Raw genomic sequence first — 18577 nt, forward strand, 5'->3', positions numbered from 1 at the left:
TTCTCATTTAAATTTAAAATATTTTGAAAATACTGCATAAGTGTAATTTTTGATCATATGAAAAATGACACTTAAAAAGGGAAACTACAAATTCCTACAAATTCCTGAGAACTCCCAAAGAAAAGACAGATCTAATGAACATTTTAAGCACCTATTTAAAGCTTAAAAAACTACTGAAAAGAGTTCGTGATAAGCTTGTTTTAATTTTCAGAACAAAAAAAGTTCTTTCCATTGTTGTAATGGAAAAAACATTAAGAAATATAACTTTATGTTTTCAACTATCATTGAACAGCATAACCAGAATCAGTGACACAGAATCTCATCTGCATCCTGATCGTCAAAGTTCATAGTTTATTGTAATGTGTGAACTACAGAAAGAACGCCCCGCCTTCCTAATGTGTGAGCCAACCAATAAGACCACACCCTCCACAATGATGACAGGATATAAGTGCAATGCAACGTGTGGTGTTACGTCTCATCTAGGGGGTTGTGACCCATGAAAAAGCATAAATTTTTCCCAAGTTTCAGGCAGCAATAGAACCAACTTATCAACAATAAATATATGTTATATTTATTATCAACAGATTTAAAACCACAGGCATTTAGCATAATGTTAGAGTGAACTAAGGCCAAACTTACAAACAAATACTGATATAAAAAATAAGATACTTATGAGAAATGGCCTAGTGAGCCGTGCCAAGCTTGAAGTCAAAGTTTTCTTTGCAACAAAAATATCTATATTTTATGGTTATGTTACAAGTTTTGATTCACATTGGCTGGACGTACCACATTTTCATTAATTTTCCTGTTTATTTACAGCATGTTTTAAACAAGATATAGATTCTCTGTTTGGGGAATATGTTATCTCCAACTGGGGTTTTCGATCTTGGCTCCTTATGTAGGGTATGGTCTTCAGGCTACACCCTACATAAGGAGCCTTTTAATAATCTGCAAGTTGTAGATTGACCACACCTCTTCACACACCCCCGTTCTCTGTTAGCTATTGTGGTGGAGGGGCTGGGAGGAGGAGTTGGCCATCCGATTGGGGTCTGGGATGCAGGGCCTTCGTGCTACTATCTGGTCTCCACCCCAGGGAAAAGGGTAACAACTCCTCGGTCTAGGTCTGGGGGTGGCCGTGCCTGGACCTGGGGTCTAGAGTAAGTTTGGGGACTGTGATTTTGTGTACAGTGTCCATTTGTGTCTGTCTCTACGTAGGGTGAGTGCCGAGTGTTTGTTTTCTGTGTGTGCCTGCTTGTCTGTGTCTGTATGTCAGGTCAGGTCTTAGACTCCTAGATCTCCCCTCACCACACTCCCTGTGTTGGTGGTTCTTGGTGTCCGGGGCTGGGCGCTCAGGTATGTACTGGCTCACTCCCGGTGGCTGCTTGGCAGGGCCAGGCACCTGTTGCTTGGTCAGTCCACTCTGGCACAGCTGGCTGCCAGCAGAGCCTGTGGGCACATCGCTGCAGTCCGCTCAGGCTTCTGCTCCATGGCTGCTGGCTGACCCATCGTCTGGGGCTCTCCTCAGCTCTTTCCAAGAGGGTGTCACGGTTGCCCCTCCGATGGTTGTCCTTGGGTTCTCGCACTCTGGGGTTCTGAATGTCTGGGGCTCCTCCATACCTGCTTCATGCCCTGGGGGACAAGGCCATTGCTCCCCACACCCTCAGACCATTACCTGAAGAAACCTTTTGAATGCAAGCACGCTCATCCACACAGGTGTGCACACAGGTGTACACATGCATGGGTGTTCACAAACACAAACTACACCTTTCTTGGCTGCTATCTCAAAGCACATTGTGCGCTGTCGGTCTTGCGTGCTGCACAAAAATGTTCAATATTTAGTATTTACTGTTATTTACACTTAGCTAGATTTTTGCAATGGTTTTGTGTTTATTATGTTGCTCTCTTCTTTGCTTGTTTTCTCTTTTTTTCTTCTTCTTCTCTCAACAGTTGATCCAGGTGATTTTTTTTGGTAAGTGCTTCTCACTGTCCCTCTTTCCCTCTGTCTTTCTTTCTCCCTTTCCTATACCCCAGTCATGTCTGGCCCGTCTGTAACAACTGAAAATAAAATAAAATAAACAAATAATAATAACAAAGGTCAAACAAAAGGACCAATACGGCAAGACTGTGATGATCCACTTGGTAAAGTAAATCTGTTGGGTATCTTTGTTGGCCTACCGATAATAATTCTGACTGCTAAAGAACCAAATGGGAAGGCAAAAAAAAAAAGATTGACAACACCAATCACAGCTGGGCAGCTGCACGTTTTACTTCTCTTACTACACAGGTCTTTGCGTAAAAGAAGGGAAACACCTGTTGCACAAAATGACAAATATGACAGCTGTGGCAAAGCAATATTTCAAGACATTACATTAATTTCATTTTGTGCCTAAAACAAGCTATAAACATCAAGAACAGGTAGGGAAGAGTAAGGGTTGACTTGGCTGCTAGGGGTCAGCTAATATGAGTAATACTGAAAAATATTGAATTGAACCTTTTGTTTTTAACTGAAAATAGACTGATGTTGCACTGGCTAACAACTCTGATTAGTGAGACTTTAACACAAGTCGCTTGTGTGTTAAACCAAAAATAAAAATTGTAAGACACCTGAACCCACTGTAGTCTGTCTTACCTTCTCTTTAATGTGTCAGAGAAATGAAAGCAACAGGGTTAAAACTACCACTGAAAAGCAGTCCACTAAAAATAGCATTAAAATGACCCAAATTGTGTGTGTCAGTTTCAAGCAGAACTACTGTACACCTAGTGACAAAAAAAATGTCAAAATTGCTGCAGTCTGTGTCAGAGTAGGATATTGTGCTCAGTGTTCTGGTCTGTTAGTGGTCTAATCAGGGTCAACGTATTGTGGACCACAAGCCAATACATGTTGGTCTGACAAAGATGTTCTTAATATGGTAGCACAAAACCACAATGTCACTGGTTCAAGTTCAGTCTGGGCTAGAGATCAATGTGTTGCATGTCACAGCCCCCTCTCTGAGGCCACATTTCCTGTCTGTTGCTTCACTGTTCATGCCTGCAACGAGAGAAAAAAAACTGCACAGTGCAAGCAGCGCTGGAGTTTTGTCAAGCAATAAATGAGTAATTCCCTGAAACAATGCTGTGCCCAGCTTCTGTACATGTGATATATTCACGTGTATATACTAAAGGGTAAGGATTTGAGAAGTAAATATTACCTTTTAAAGTTAAATAGCTGTGTTTTTTTTCTCTAGAAATGTTTTGTCGCTCTTTGCATAACCTGCATAACATAACCTGCCTGGTGTTTGCCTTTGTGTGCAAACACAAAGGCAAACACAAAGTCACAGTAGTTACTGACAAACAAACAAAGCATGGAAACTTGAGCATTTCTGTGGTCGGGCTTTCAAAGACAGGTGTGAATGCGAAGGGGCTTTTCTTCCTGTGTCACTCTCTTGGTTTTGCAGCACTGTTTTATCAATTTGATGTATAACAAAAGCAGCTCTTGTTGGAAGAGTTAAAGAGGAAAGGACACACACTTACCTGGTCAAACTATGACTGTTCTAATCACACTTTTGTGTTGTGTGTTTCTTAAGGCTATCAATGAAAGATGGGAGGTGATAATGAATTGTCCCTGCCCTTTATAGCAAGGGCAGGACTTTTTAAATGTTTCGCAAATCATTACCTATAGGTTGAAACCCTTGATACATCATCAGAATCAGAATAATTTATTAATCCCAGAGGAAATTATGTAAACGTGTGTAAAGTGTGTATAAAGTGTGTACTACATGCATAGATGACAGCTTGTTCAAATTAATGATGAATGAAGTTAGTTAAACATTTAAATGCAGTTGTATGAACAGTGCATATAGATTGTATTTTATGATAGATCAGTAAGGTTGCAATTGTGTGTGGTTTTAAAGCACAAACAATGTTTGCAATTTAAAAGGCAAGAAAGAAAATAAAATCAAGTCAGATGTTTAAGCTAAGAGTACCCTGCTGAAGCCTTGCAGCTCTCCTCTCACTTCACATCCTGTTGAAACTCACAGTGAGGGGATTGTTCTGAGTAAACAGCTTCAGGTTGGTCAAAGGGCGGAGAAATGGCCCACCACAACCTTTATCAGTGTAGCTGTTGCGTGGAGCTTTGCTTTGCTTGCTCTTCTCATGAGAAAAACGAAGGCTTTCTATCTTTATGCTGTTAGACCAGTGAGAACAACTGGATTGCTTCAACAATGTATAATACTGTGCTTTTATTTCCAATTTTTAGAAGGTTTTGGTGGACACATACATAACATTATGACATTTGCATATGGCAAGAAACCAAAAATAAAAAGGTTATTTTCATAATACTGGTGAGGCAGGTGTTACAAAGACCAAGTCTTTATTTTCCTTACAGTCTAACAATGGACGACACAAAAAGATCAGCACCACTTTGTAAAAAGAGAGAAGCAAGTATACACATTCATTGACGAGGTAAAGTTAAATTGTTGGAATTTTTATGGTATTGTCAAGGTTCTGCGTCATTTTGACCCAGTGTTTTCACTTTCTGTACCCGGACCGTGACAGGTATACTGTAACAGAAAGAAGTGATAGCAGGATAGGGTTGCAAGTGGAGGAGTGAGCAGAGGAAAATCTGACAATTATGCAATTTTATGTTTAAAATCATAATAATAATAATAATAATAATAATAATAATAATAATAATAATAATAATAATAAAAACAGTTCAAAAGGTTTTGCTTTGTATGTCAAATGTCTTTTATGAATTCATAGTTGATTTCTCTAGTAAAAGAAAAGGGTGAAGTAGATTCAGAGTAGCAGCCGCCAGGCCTATCAGAAGTCCTGTTGTCAAGGCACCAATCAGCTCCTGAGTCAACCAATGTCAAGCACTCCCCAGAGACTTCTGTTCCTCTGCCTGAGCCTACCTTCTTGGTTACTGCCTCTTTTGCATGAGCTAGTCACCCCTGAAACTGGCTATCTTCCAGCCTGCTAGTGGAGCTCTGAATCTGCTGGTCTCCTGTCTAACCTCCAGAGAGGCCCTGCATCATTCATTGCTGGCCACCTTCTCATCCACAAAAGGGTTTCTGCTTCCAGCTGTCCACCTTGCTTCATCTTCGGAAACCTCTTTAACCTCTTCAGGATTTAATTTATGTTAATATAAGTAAATATACTGTCCTAGGAAAAATGTGTGTAGGATAAGAAATACAGAAAGTGTTGTGTTTGCAACATTTCAGAGATGCATAACGATAAAAGAGCCAATTCAGAAGATTAGTTCAACGTTATTGTCAAAGAACAGTTACAAACTTCATATTATCAATGATAACCCGCCCAGTCTGCTTAAGCAGGAAGAAACACATGCAGCAACGTACAGAGTTGGGGAGGTGGTTGTGGTCTCCATCCACTATACTCACTTCACAACACTATTCTCAGTGTTACAAAACTACGTTTACTGAAAGTGATGAGAACTTTTGACTCAAGTGAGGCACATGTACCAGTGTAACACACAAATGTTATATGAACTTGGGTGAAAAAAACAAACAAACCTAAAAATAAATAAGACAGCTGGTCTTAAGTCTGCTGATGATTAGACCTTTGACACATAAATATTCCATGCAATTCAATCAATTAGTTTACTGTAATTTTCCTGTCAGCATGTGGTCACATCGTGTACAGCTGCATACAGAAAAAAAACTTTTGCATATTTTAAAGCATAGCACCAATAATCAATTATTATTTTGTTTTGTTAGCTAAGACAAGTAGATTTTATACATGGAAACTTAAGCACTGCTGTGGTTGGGCTTTCAAACAAGGTCATGAATGCAAAGGGGCTTTCCTTCCAGCTACTTTTATCTATTTTAGGAAGCTGCCATAACACTACACCATGTATGACTCATATTCATATCAAAACAGGAGCTGTCAGATGTTATGAGATAAAGGGACACGTGCACACATTCAGATCTGCTTGGTCATTCTGTAATCTAACTGTGGTAGGGTGTTTTTCATTGGCAGTTATAAAGAAGTGAGGGGAGGCGCTCATCATTCACTGGTCCCAGAGCAGGCTTTTCAAATGATTTGATAAATTAAAAACAAAAAAGTACGTTTGACATCCTTACCAATTTACCAATGCCCATCACGTAACACAGTGATGGACGTTCAGCCTGTCTAAATCAACAGCTACTGAAACAGTTATATTACATGAATAAAATTTGTATTAAAATCATACTATATATTACTTTATTGCAGATGCAGCAGGTGCTGGTTTTTATTTTGTTTAATCATTAGAAAGACAGACACAGTTTTTCAGTGTACATAGGCAAGATAACAAGTTTAAACTAACATAACATAAAATCAGCCCTGCTTAAGTGCTTTGTAGCTCTTCTCTCACTTTATGTCTCATAGTGGCTCATAGTGAGATCTGTGCTGGGTAAACAGCTTCAGTGATTGGCCACTGAAGAAATGGCCTATCACAAGTGTTGTTTTTGTCAGTGAAGCTGTTGAATGTTACTTTGCTTTTTGTTGTCTTGACTTGTGGAGACAACTGAAGCCATAGCTGGAAAATATTGTCACAAAGAAATTCAGACTTAAAACAAATTAGTCTTTAACATTAATTATAGTTAAAAGCTGAAAATGTGCCATGCTCTTGAATTTACTGACAAATTAGCAAGGGGACGTTGTGCCTCTGCATGAATTTCTTGTTAGCTGTTACCTTAAGATTTGACATGGGCATTTCAGAAAATAATGAGGATGTGAGAAAAAAGTTCTGATATGTACATATGAAGCTCTAGCTCAGTGACTAATAACACTTTTATATGTGCTTTTTTAATATGACAAAGAGCATTTTTTTTCTAATAGTTAGCAGAAATAATTACAAAATCAAGAAATTAAAGAAATTACTTTGTTTAAAAGTCAGGCAAAATTACTCTATGGTTGATCTATGATTTAAGTAAATACTTACTTATTATATTCCAAGAAAACCATAAAGCATTATTTACGCTACCGTTTAGGTGTGCAGACCTGACAACGTTTCTCGTTTGTCAGGTCTGGTTTAAAAACACCAAACTGCTGACAGCAATAACACTCCACTCATAGAATTTTAATGACACTTAAACAATCAAAACGCTAATGTTACAGTAGTTTGATCCATCTGTTGGGGTCATACTCAAAATAAAGTAATGTATTATATATTAATTGTTACTTTTATTAAAAGTAATGCAGTACTTTATTTAATATCTAATATAATATCTAAGAATGCTATTCATTACACATTACTTTTGTGTTACACCATAACATGTATATCAGGGGTCCCCAACCCCCGGCTACAGATGTGTCGTTTGGTACAGTTGAGGCTCGGGTGTGAAATTTATGGTTTTCAGGGTTTTTATCGTTAACTGGGTTTACCTGGGTCTTTTCACGTGCTGTAGTTGTGTGTCTTATTTTGAAAGAAATGTTTACGTGTTACCATGGTGACCAGAGAGCATTAAGAAACAGAGAGGAAATGCTTCTCCTGAAATGTGCCAACTCTCAATGTTGTTGGCGCAACATTTTAAAAAGGTTTTGCAGCTTGAATTCGTGTTTATTATAATATTTACAAAATACCACAGTTCTTTTCTTGGTCGTATCATTTTATTTTGTTGTATTTATCCGTGACACCTTAAAGGCCGGTCCATGAAAATACTGTTTGTCATTAAACCGGATCGGTGCCGCAAAAAGGACCGCTGATGTATATGACATGAAATACCACAGTCCCACCCATTAACAGCAGCAATAGGGTGAGGGATACCTCATAGTGACATGGATAGAATGTTTATTTTTGTGTTTATGTGGGAACAAGAAACTAAGAACACAAAGCAAAGTTGAAAACCAGTCCAAAAAGAAGAAAAAGAAGTGATCACCATAGTTACTCTATAATAGAAACATACAGGAGAAATGGAGGCTACAATTCTAGAAGCTTTAATGCTCACCACTGTTTCCTTTACCTGCTAGAGCGAATGACTGAGCTTAGTAATCCAAGAAGGCTCAAATCATTGATTTCAATCCAAGAAATCAGTGAAGTTTTGTTTAGAGAAGCAAGCAGACTGTGAAAAAGTGGTTCCTCCTCACTTATTCACATATGGCCAAGTAGATTTCGATTTTTTTCTCCACTTAAATAATGAACGCCTTCATTTAGAAACTGCATTTTGTGTTTAATATCGTTGAATATTTCAAGTTTTTTTTACTGATCTGAAACACATAAGTTTGACAAACATAAAAACAATTGGAAATCCGGAAGGGTGACAAGAACTTTTTCCACCCTACTGTATCTCAGTTTGTGGTGTCTAATAAAATTGTTTGATCACAGGTGGATATCTGGCCTAATTGAGCAAATATAGTCAGAAAGCTTCCTGTTTAGGGCTTAACACAGGTACAACAGGGTTGTGTGTACCTTAAGAAGTGAAACTAAAGTAAGAAAACTCACCGTGAACTAATTCTAATCTGTTTTTAAGTGATCATAAACAGTTTGCACGGTCAGACATGACCCTACATCAACTGCAGGTATATTCATGATTTTTATAGAAAAATCGTGAAATTAAAGAAGTGAAAATGATTTTGTGAAACTTTTGCATCTTTGTATCCTTATATTTGTGCTGGTAGACACAACAAAAATCATCATTTAAATACTAATACAAAGTGGCAAAGTAGTATCTTCTGATGTTAAAGATTTACAGAGCTTGTGACTAACAATAATCAACTAATAATTACAGAAACAATAACTTCCTTAATAAGTGCCTTAATAAAGACACTGAGAACTGATAACACACTGCTACCAGAAGGTACTAAGAAAGACATACTTTTATGTCATTTGATATAAGACGTCTTTTATCAAATGAAAATTGATCAAAGGTTTGCTGAATGGGGGAGGGGTAATTTCCTACATTTCAGCCAATCACTGATTTCTGCTTTGGAAACCTTTATAACCTTGTGACTAAACCTTCCATATGGGCAAGATGAGATCAGTAGCGTGAGACTAGAGTGCTGCACCACGATGATTGTGAGAATAACAGCTTTGGTTCTTCTTTGCGCACCAGGTAAGTGCAAAATATGATGGGAGACATCTGCTTGCACTGCACTGTTCGTGAAACCCATCGTGCATCTCAGTGATGGCTGTGTAACAACCTTTCTAATGTAATAGCATTGATTATGTCCATTTGTGTTGTAACTCTGTTGTTATTTGTCTTTCTTCTTCAGCTGTGATTCAAACTACAGAGGTTCCTCAGTTGATCTCTTTGACTGTTGTTGACCTTGGTGACAATGTTACTTTTGGCTGTGAGGTCTCTGAGAAGGAGTTCAAATCCTTACACTGGTATAAGCAGTCTCTGGGACACTTGCCCCAAAGTGTTGCTTCTGTTATTCTTGACAAAATAACTTTATCTGATGCATTTAAAGATTCACGTTTCACATTGAACAAAGATATATTTACTATCAGAAATGTCAGCAAAGAGGATGAAGCAACATATTTCTGTCAAACGCGGACCACATATACACAGATGTTCAGCAATGGCACATTCTTGGCTGTGAAAGGTAAGATGTTTCCCTTTTTGTACCAATGTCTGAACAGTTCAGTGATACTGATGCAAATCAGTTTAATCAATTACAAAAAGTTTATATTACATCTGCCTTAATTCACAGATCACAATCATCAGAAATCTGTCTACGTGAAACAAAATCCAGAGAAAGAGTCTGTTCGTCTGGGAGACTCTGTGACACTCGAATGTTCAGTTCTCTCCAAGAACAAAGAAAAAGCACTCCAATGTCCAGATGACCACAGAGCGTACTGGTTCAGAGCTGGATCTGAAAGTTTTGCTCCAAACATCATTTACCCTCTCGTGAACAACAGTGATGAAGCTCTTAAGAGACGATGTGTCTACAGCCTGACCAAAACGATACAGAACTCCTCTGATATCGGGACTTACTACTGTGCTGTTGTGACATGTGGGGAGATCCTGCTGGGTGAAGGAACTAAGGTGGAGACACGTATGTATCTGTATTTGTCTTTAAATCTTAAATTATCTTGCATTAAAGTATAAAAGACTTACTAGAGATAGTCTGATGTTTTTTGCACTAAGTACTGTAATGCAATGTTATTAATTCCATGCAGCACAATGCTTGGGATAGTCTCTAAATATCACACTTTATTCAAGTTACATAGTACAGACAAATGTAATGCACCACTGCTCGTTTCATCTAGCCTTCCAGACCTCTAATCTTTGAGTTATCTAAGATTAATGGTTTAATCTTAATAGTTATCATTTCACTTTAATTGCCACAGGTACATAAAACAAAAAAACAAAGCACACTCCATGCAGTCTGCCTTCATAAACATTTGTGAAACACCAGATTGTTCTTACAAACTTGTTGAATTCAAGCATGGTACTGTAATAGGATGCCACAGTGACAACAGTTTGTGAAATTTCTTTCCTCCTACATGCTCCAGTATAAATGTTTTTATTGCAGTGGAAGTAACAAAGCCTCAAAGTGGCAAACCACATAAAGTTACAGTGTGGGGTTGTTGAGTGTTGAGAAGCATAGTGCATAGTGCATAAAAGTCACCAATGCTTTGCAGACTCAATAGATGTTCCAAACTTCCGCAAGCATTAACAGCAGCACAAATACTGTGCTATGAATACAAATACTCATCACAAGCTGTCTCTAGCTCTACAAAAATAGAATATTGTTCGTTATAAGAACATTTCTGCAACAACTGATGAATTCCATGATCACATATTAAATTAAACAGTCTCTCTCTCTCTTTTAACTAATGTAGGACCAGGATTGGGCCCTGTTGTCCTTATTCTTGGAGTTCTGCTAGGTTGTTGCATTTCTGTGATTGTGCTTCTTCTTTTGTACCCCAGAGGGATAAATGTTTGTCAGCATTGCACAGGTGGGTTTATCATAACTCTGTGTGTGTGCGTGTGTGTGTGTGTGTGTGTGTGTGTGTGTGTGTGTGTGTGTGTGTGTGTGTGTGTGTAAAGATAGATTTTTAAACTAAAATTATGTTTAAGATCCAAATATTTGCTTCACTTTATCATACCAGGAAGACAACAAGAACACAGGATTACAATAAAAATAAATCACTGCATTTATATAACCTTGTTACACAATTCTTGTGTGAGTAAACACTCAGTGGAACACTTGTAGTCATCTTCTTCCCTTTGTGTTTTCCTATGTTTCACTTTGTAGTAGTAGATGTGTGTTTGAAAAGCAAAAGTTGTCATATCACAACATTGTATTGCAAAAATAAATACTAAAGATCCACTGCTTAAAACTTCTGTTTTAATGTTACCACACTATTATTCCAATCATATCCCCAAATCGTATTGCTTTAGGGGAAATACGTGGGACCAATCATGCTGGATGTGACGTGTCAAATGTGGGCCAATCAAATGATTTGGTAAATATGCTTTTACTATATATTCTGCAGCATGGTTTTGGAAAAGAGATTAGCAATTTCATACCCACAACATATAATAAAGATATCACAATGTCTTGTTAAATTTGTTACAATACAAAGTGCTGGAATAAAGTTAATTGGTGCACATACAGTTAGTTTTACAAATGAAATTGTAGAATTATTTACGGGATTAATAGAACAAACCAAACCCGTACCATTAGAGATGGAGGCTTTAGAACTGAACATCTTAACTGTGTTGACTGTATTTTTAATCTAGTGTCACCTGAAGACCTGAAAATCACCAGCCTCCAATATTGATTTTCTGACTTGTCCCTTTACATTGAGAAACATTATTTGGAAATTATTCCACAATTTGTAGACCTATTTCTTTTGCAGATTGGTGAAACTGCCCATCTTTACTTCTGAGAGACTTTAATTAAAGCTGAAAATATGCACTTACTTGATTTAAAATCCACTTTGATGGAAGTAAAATTACTGAAAAATTTCATTGCCCAAAAACTTATTGACCCAACCAAATATAAATGCTGATTAAAAATTCGAAGATATATTGCAAAATATTAGAATAATCTTACACGTTTTTTTTAAATAATAGTAGATATATTGCACATATGTAATTTCTGACTATTCCAATAATCTTACTTGAGTTGAAGTTGATGACATAAATTCTAAAATACCTGTAATTTCAGATGATGACTGATGCTACAGTCCATTACTCCTCAGTGAGAGTAAACAGAGGGAACAGGAAGAGGAGAGAGTCAACACAAGACTGTGTGTATGCTGCTGTTAGACAAGATTCCCACACTCAGCAGCAAACATCAGCATAAGCCAAGAAGGGCAGGAGTTGTAGTCCTTTAACTCATTCACTGCCATTGACGTCTATAGACGTCAATTACGTTTTTCAATGGGAGGGGCTAGAATACAACCTCGGGCAGCTTGTCAGTGAACATCAGACTGCTTGAAATGTATTTTTCACAAAAAGCTCGTTTTCTCCCTTTTTGTGGTCAAAACAGGCATTTTTGGTGGAACCCACCTCTCTTCTACAGCTGATTACTAAAGAATGGAAAATGGTAGAAACAAGCTTTTTTTTTGGATGACAGAAGAGAGTCTGTTCTTCATTTTGGTAGGTTCAGCGTTTATATGATCATAACACACAGTTTTCTGTGGCTCTTCAAAAATGAGTAAAAATGCTCAAAAACCCTGGCAGTGAATGAGTTAATAGACGCTGTGGCCTTTCTAATATGTGTTAATAAACAGTTCCAATAAAAGCGTTTTTTTTTCTAAAAAACAAACAAACATGTTGTTCAGCTGATTCTATGGAAACACAACCTCTGGTTACTTTTATTGACTGCAACATAAGCTATGGTAGTACTTTTGGGCCCAACAAAACATGTTGTATAATTCAAATTTGGTATACCCAAATAATTGTGTAAAAATATCAAACTAAATAAATTCCATTGGCACATTAAAGTGTTGAGTAGATTTCTATGATTCTGAAATCATGTTTTTTCTGATCGGGGGGCGGCCATCTGCTGCGACCGGTTGGGGTGACAGAAGGAAAACAGGATAAGACATGCTGTGGAAGAGAGACGGAGAATTATAACAGGTGTGATTCAATGCAGAGAGGTCTATTAACACATAGTGAGTGAGAAAGGTGACTGGAAAGGAAAAACTCAATGCATCATGGCCAGTAGCGGCTTTTGATACGGGTGACACGGGCGGTTTCCCGGAGTGGCATCGTGGTTCGGGGCGGCATCACTGGCACCGGCAGAAAAAAAAACATTTTGCTCGTACTCACGCTGCCCCGACATCAGCCAGTGCATTTTGGGAATGGCATAGGCACCGATCGGTTTTCTATCGCCCATGCTGGGAGTAAGGGCGCCCTCCGTTTGACAAACTGGAAGCTGGTTCCACAGAAGAGGAGCCTGAAAACTGAAGGCTCTGCCTCCCATTCTACTTTTAAATACTCTAGGAACAACAAGTAGGCCTGCAGTGCGAGAGCGAAGTGCTCTAATAGGGTGATATGGTAAATGGCCTGTATTTATATAGCGCTTTACTAGTCCCTAAGGACCCCAAAGCGCTTTACATATCCAGTCATCCACCCATTCACACACACATTCACACACTGGTGATGGCAGCTACATTGTGGCCACAGCCACCCTGGGGCGCACTGACAGAGGCGAGGCTGCCGAACACTGGCGCCACCGGGTCCTCTGACCATATGATATGGTACTACAAGGTCATTAAGATAAGATGTTTATTTAAGACCTTGCTTGTGAGGAGCAGGATTTTGAATTCAATTCTGGATTTAACAGGAAGCCAATGAAGGGAAGCCAAAACAGGAGAAATATGCTCTCTCTTGCTAGTCCCTGTCAGGACTCTTGCTGCAGCATTTTGGATTAGCTGAAGGCTTTTCAGGGAGTTTTCAGGACATCCTAATAATAATGAATTACAGTCGTCCAGCCTGGAGGTAATAAATGCATGAACTAGTTTTTCAGCGTCACTCTGAGACAGGATATTTCTAATTTTATAGATGTTGTGCAAATGGAAGAACGCAGTCTTACATATTTGTTTAATATGTCCATTGAGGGGCATGTCTTGGTCAAAAATGACTCCAAGGTTCCTCACAGCGTTACTGGAGGCCAAGGTAATGCCATCCAGAGTAAGAATCTGATTAGATACCATATTTCTAAGATTTTCAGGGCCGAGTACAATAACCTCAGTTTTATCTGAATTAAGAAGCAGAAAGTTAGCGGCCATCCAGGTCTTTATGTCTTTAAGACATTCCTGCAGTTTAACTCATTGGTGTGTGTTATCTGGCTTCATGGACAGATAGAGCTGGGTGTCATCTGCATAGCAGTGAAATTATACTTATACTATCAGTGAAATTGTATATGTTTTCTAATTATACTGCCTAGGGGAAGCATGTATAGTGTAAACAGAATTGGTCCTAGCACTGAACCCTGTGGAACTCCATAATTAACCTCAGTGTGTGAAGAGGACTCTCCATTTACATGTACAAATTGGAGTATATTCAAGGTTCAAGGTTCAAGGTTCTTTATTTGTCACATGCATAGTTATACAAGTATAACACACAGCCTGACACGCTCCTCCGACAAAAAAATTGTGTGTGTGTGGGGGGGGGGGGGGGGGGGGGGGGTGTAGAGGAAGAACATTATATATATATATATATATAGTATATACATTGGGTGAATGTGCAGTAGTAGCAGCAAGCAGGTGAATTCTGTACATTAATATGAATAGACATCTGACTATTTTACAGGATGGACAATATAAACATATTTAAAATTAAAGGAATTGAAATGTACATTGTGCCTTGGTTTAGTGTATTAGGTTTTAGGCATTAGGTTTAGTATATTAGATAGATATGATACAAACCACTGCAGCACAGTACCTGTAATACCTACAGCATGTTCTAATCGCTCTAATAGGATATTATGGTCGACAGTATCGAACACTGCACTGAGGTCTAGCAGGACAAGCACAGAGATGAGTCCACTGTCAGAGGCCATAAGAAGATCATTTGTAACCTTCACTAAAGCTGTTTCTGTGCTGTGATGAGCTCTGAAACCTGACTGAAACTCTTCAAATAAACCATTCCTCTGCAGATGATCTGTTAGCTGTTTGACAACTACTCTTTCAAGGATGTTTGATATGAAAGGAAGGTTGGAGATTGGCCTTTAATTAGCTAAGACTGCTGGGTCTAGAGATGCTTTTTGAGTAAAGGTTTAACTACAGCCAGCTTGAAGGCCTGTGGTACATAGCTGATTATTAGAGATAGATTGATCATATTTAAGATTGAAGCATTAATTAATGGCAGGACTTCTTTGAGCAGTTTTGTAGGAATGGGGTCTAAAAGACACGATGGTTTGGAGAGTGTTTTCACATGGACAGATGTACAAACAGATACTCACAGACACGCACTATAAAGCAGATTCTTAGTGTTTCTTCTCTCTCTCCCTTTCTCTATCCCTCTCCTTCTCCTCTATTTTTCTCTCCCTCTCCTTTTGTTGACTGGCCTGCAGGATTCCCCAACCTTATAAACAGTATGTTGGCATACTGACCGAAACTAGCACCATTGATTAACTGATTGACAATGAGCTATGAGATCAGTTTTAAGATCAGCTGTCGTGAGTACCATTCACAGAGTGTTGGGGAATGGCTACAGTCACAGCATTATAAGATAGTGAAAGCTGTACCCTGGGCCTCCTCCTCCTATTTCATAGGAATGAAACAAAAATCATGTCAGGGGTAACCAAATTGTTGTGTTCAGAATTTTTGGAAGGAATCTCAGGAGAAAGGTTTGTCTTTTAAAAAAAGAATTTACTTGCTTTTGGCAGTTGAAATTACAAGTTTACACGGCACTGTGGACCTCTATGTGAACCAGCAGCATGTTTTACAAAAAGGATGACCCTCAAGTGAGCTGTACAACATTGTATAGTGAGACAAAAACAGATTATAGCAGCTATCTTCTTTCCGCACGGAGATGGCAGTCTTGGTGTCTGCTCCAAATCATCCTCGTATTTCCGTGACCTCATCTGGTATCTGCTCCCTCGTCTGTAAGAGACAGAAAAGCAAAACACCTCTCTGCCTAGCCTTGTTAATCTAATGTTAATATCCATTGTTCTTCTAGCGATTCAAAGTTGGTTTAGAATATCATGTTCGGGACTCTCTGACCCAGAGTCTTATTCTAATCATAATCTATGTGTGTAAGCATACTTGCAGTTACCTCTCCGCACTGTAAGTAATTTCCTACAATATATCAGTCCGGAAAGTCACGCCGTAGTGGCCCAACACACACACACACACACACACACACACACACACACACACACACACACACACACACACACACAAAACACCTGCATAAATCAACATATTATTATTTTAATCACAGAAAGCATGACTAGACATGACTAGCTATTACAGTCAAAAATCCCATATGCAAAGCAGAAATGAAAAAAAAAATCTAAATTTCTGGTCTTTAGAGGCCATATACTGTCACTGATGAAACAATTTAACTGTTCACAAGGAATATTTCGTAACAAAAAAAATAACAACACAAAAGAATCACAAATATTGGGTTTGATGTCAGGTTCAATTTAAATTTCGGGAAATCCTAAACACTGTCATTGGCATCAGCGTTTAACTTGAGAGTAAACACTATCCTCAGCAAACTCAGTCTTCCTCTTTCCCCTTGTTTTTCTTTCAGAGAAATGCAGTGCAGCATAGTTTAGTTCTTCATCAGCTTCACTCTGTGTATTATTTTAAAAAGTAAAACAGTTATGTATATAGTGATATCAAGGTGTTTTTGACAAATATTAACTGAATAATAATAATTTAAATTACTTACACGATGATGTACTGCTCGGTTTGAGGTCTTTTTTGCAGTATCTGATATAGCAAAGCAAATTACATGTATTACATAAACAACAACAAAATAGAGTAGTGAAGAGAGCCTAATGTGGCATTTAACTCACAAATTATTGTCAATGATCACTGACAACAATTATTTATTTACATAAATTTGTTTGTATAAATGAAGTACACACAGGAACACAAATCACAATGCTACACCTCAATCGTCATTGAAAACATGTACAGTAATTGACTCTTTATAGTTTTACAGTATAACGTCTGTCATGTTTGTATAATCCATAGATTTTGGGTCTTAAAAATATGACTGAAATAATTTTAGCCTTTTAAATAATTTCAGCTTTTTATAACACTTACCTTGAAATGGTTTACATACTCTTCGGTTGAAGATCAGGACAACATTTCCAAAGAGAGAAATGGCCAAGCAAACTATTAATATTGCCGTTAAAATGAATCCTGATTGTGTTGGCTGCACTACAGAAAACAAACCAAGAATCAATTCTCAAAAACTGTTATCAGCTTGGAATATATATTATATACAGTATAGATTAAAGTACTTAAGACCAAATACCTTCGATGTCCAGTTTAGTTCCATTTCCAAATAATATCTCCCCACATGTGGCCACAGCACAGTAGTAAGTCCCAGCGTCAGAGGAGCTGACGTTCTTAGAGAAGCGATAAACACACCTCTCCTCTGAGTCTGATATTCTCTCACTTTCACTGTGTCTGTTTCCATCAGTGTAGATGATGCTTGGGTGTAATGGATCTGATCCAGCTCTGAACCAGAACACATTATAATCTCTGGGACACATCTTGTCAGAGTCAGAATAGACTGAACACTGGAGAGTCATTGAATTTCCTGAGCGCAGTGGATTTAACACTGTTGGCCATTGAACAACAGTATAATCTGATGCTGTCTCGTTATTTCCTGTGGAATACAAAACACAAAAATATTCTTTATAACATGACCAAAAACACCTTTAAAGTTTATAAAAGTAGGACAGTCTATGACTAACTTACCTTTTACTAACAAATATGTTCCAGTCCATTCAAGATTAATCCACTCTATCATTCCACAGTGATAGATTCCCTCATCGTCTTGGACTGCTTTCAAAATGGTCAGGTTGCTAAATTTCTTATCAAAATGTGCTTGAAATCTTGATTTAAATGTTTCTTGACCATACTCGGGTGTTGCAGTTTTTAACAGTGACATTATTAATTTGAGAGTATCTCCGACACTCTGCTTGTACCAGTGGACTCCTTTACTGCTGACCCCATCGGGCAAAGCACATGTTATGTTCACTGGTTCACCAAGCTGAACCGTTTTCACTGGAACTAGAGTATCTGAATTAGAATATAGAAAAGTTATAGTTTTTTCCACACATCTATTTGACAATAAATTCTCAATTTAGAACATTTTTAGTAAAGTAAAATGCTCACTTACATCCTTGATGAAGAAAAAGCAATACAATCCATAACATGACCATCGTGACACTGCTCCTTGTTGAGGACTTTGCTGGTATTTCACAGAATGAAGGAGGTGAAATCACTGTATTCGGTAAGACAGTAAGATGCTTCTGATTGGTCAGTACAGAATAGATTCAAATGTAGACTTCCTGTCACATTTGCCTCCTCCTGGGCTTTGCAAAAGCTCTCATTTTCTTTCATCTTGTATTGTAACTGCCTATTTTGTTAACTCGAACACTGTTCCCTACATGTTATAGTTATGCTTGTTAAAAACTATATTCTTGATAAAACTTAAGCCCT

General features: G+C 38.0%; 2 protein-coding genes across 2 annotated transcripts; one reads left to right on the forward strand and one right to left on the reverse strand.

The window, feature by feature from the left end:
- The first annotated feature begins 8975 nt into the window (after positions 1-8975).
- On the forward strand, positions 8976-12870 carry LOC146581516 (uncharacterized). The gene is made up of 6 exons (XM_085283445.1): positions 8976-9032; positions 9193-9525; positions 9634-9978; positions 10769-10885; positions 11331-11395; positions 12103-12870. The coding sequence occupies exons 1-6, from the start codon at positions 8990-8992 to the stop codon at positions 12238-12240; spliced, it is 1041 nt and encodes a 346-aa protein (XP_085139571.1). The 5' UTR covers positions 8976-8989; the 3' UTR covers positions 12241-12870.
- A 2905-nt stretch (positions 12871-15775) lies between these two features.
- LOC146581517 (signal-regulatory protein beta-2-like) lies at positions 15776-18311 on the reverse strand. Its single transcript, XM_085283556.1, has 6 exons — positions 18255-18311; positions 17831-18154; positions 17382-17738; positions 17168-17284; positions 16788-16828; positions 15776-16689 (listed from the first exon to the last, which is right to left on the reverse strand). Exons 1-6 carry the CDS (start codon positions 18295-18297, stop codon positions 16573-16575), a joined length of 999 nt encoding a protein of 332 aa, XP_085139682.1. The 5' UTR covers positions 18298-18311; the 3' UTR covers positions 15776-16572.
- Between the last annotated feature and the right edge of the window lie 266 nt (positions 18312-18577).

The sequence above is a fragment of the Mchenga conophoros genome, linkage group LG2, assembly GCF_057382185.1.
Source record: "Mchenga conophoros isolate Kocher_MC1m ecotype Shallow Benthic linkage group LG2, M_conophoros_male_GT1.1, whole genome shotgun sequence".
Lineage (NCBI taxonomy): Eukaryota > Metazoa > Chordata > Actinopteri > Cichliformes > Cichlidae > Mchenga > Mchenga conophoros.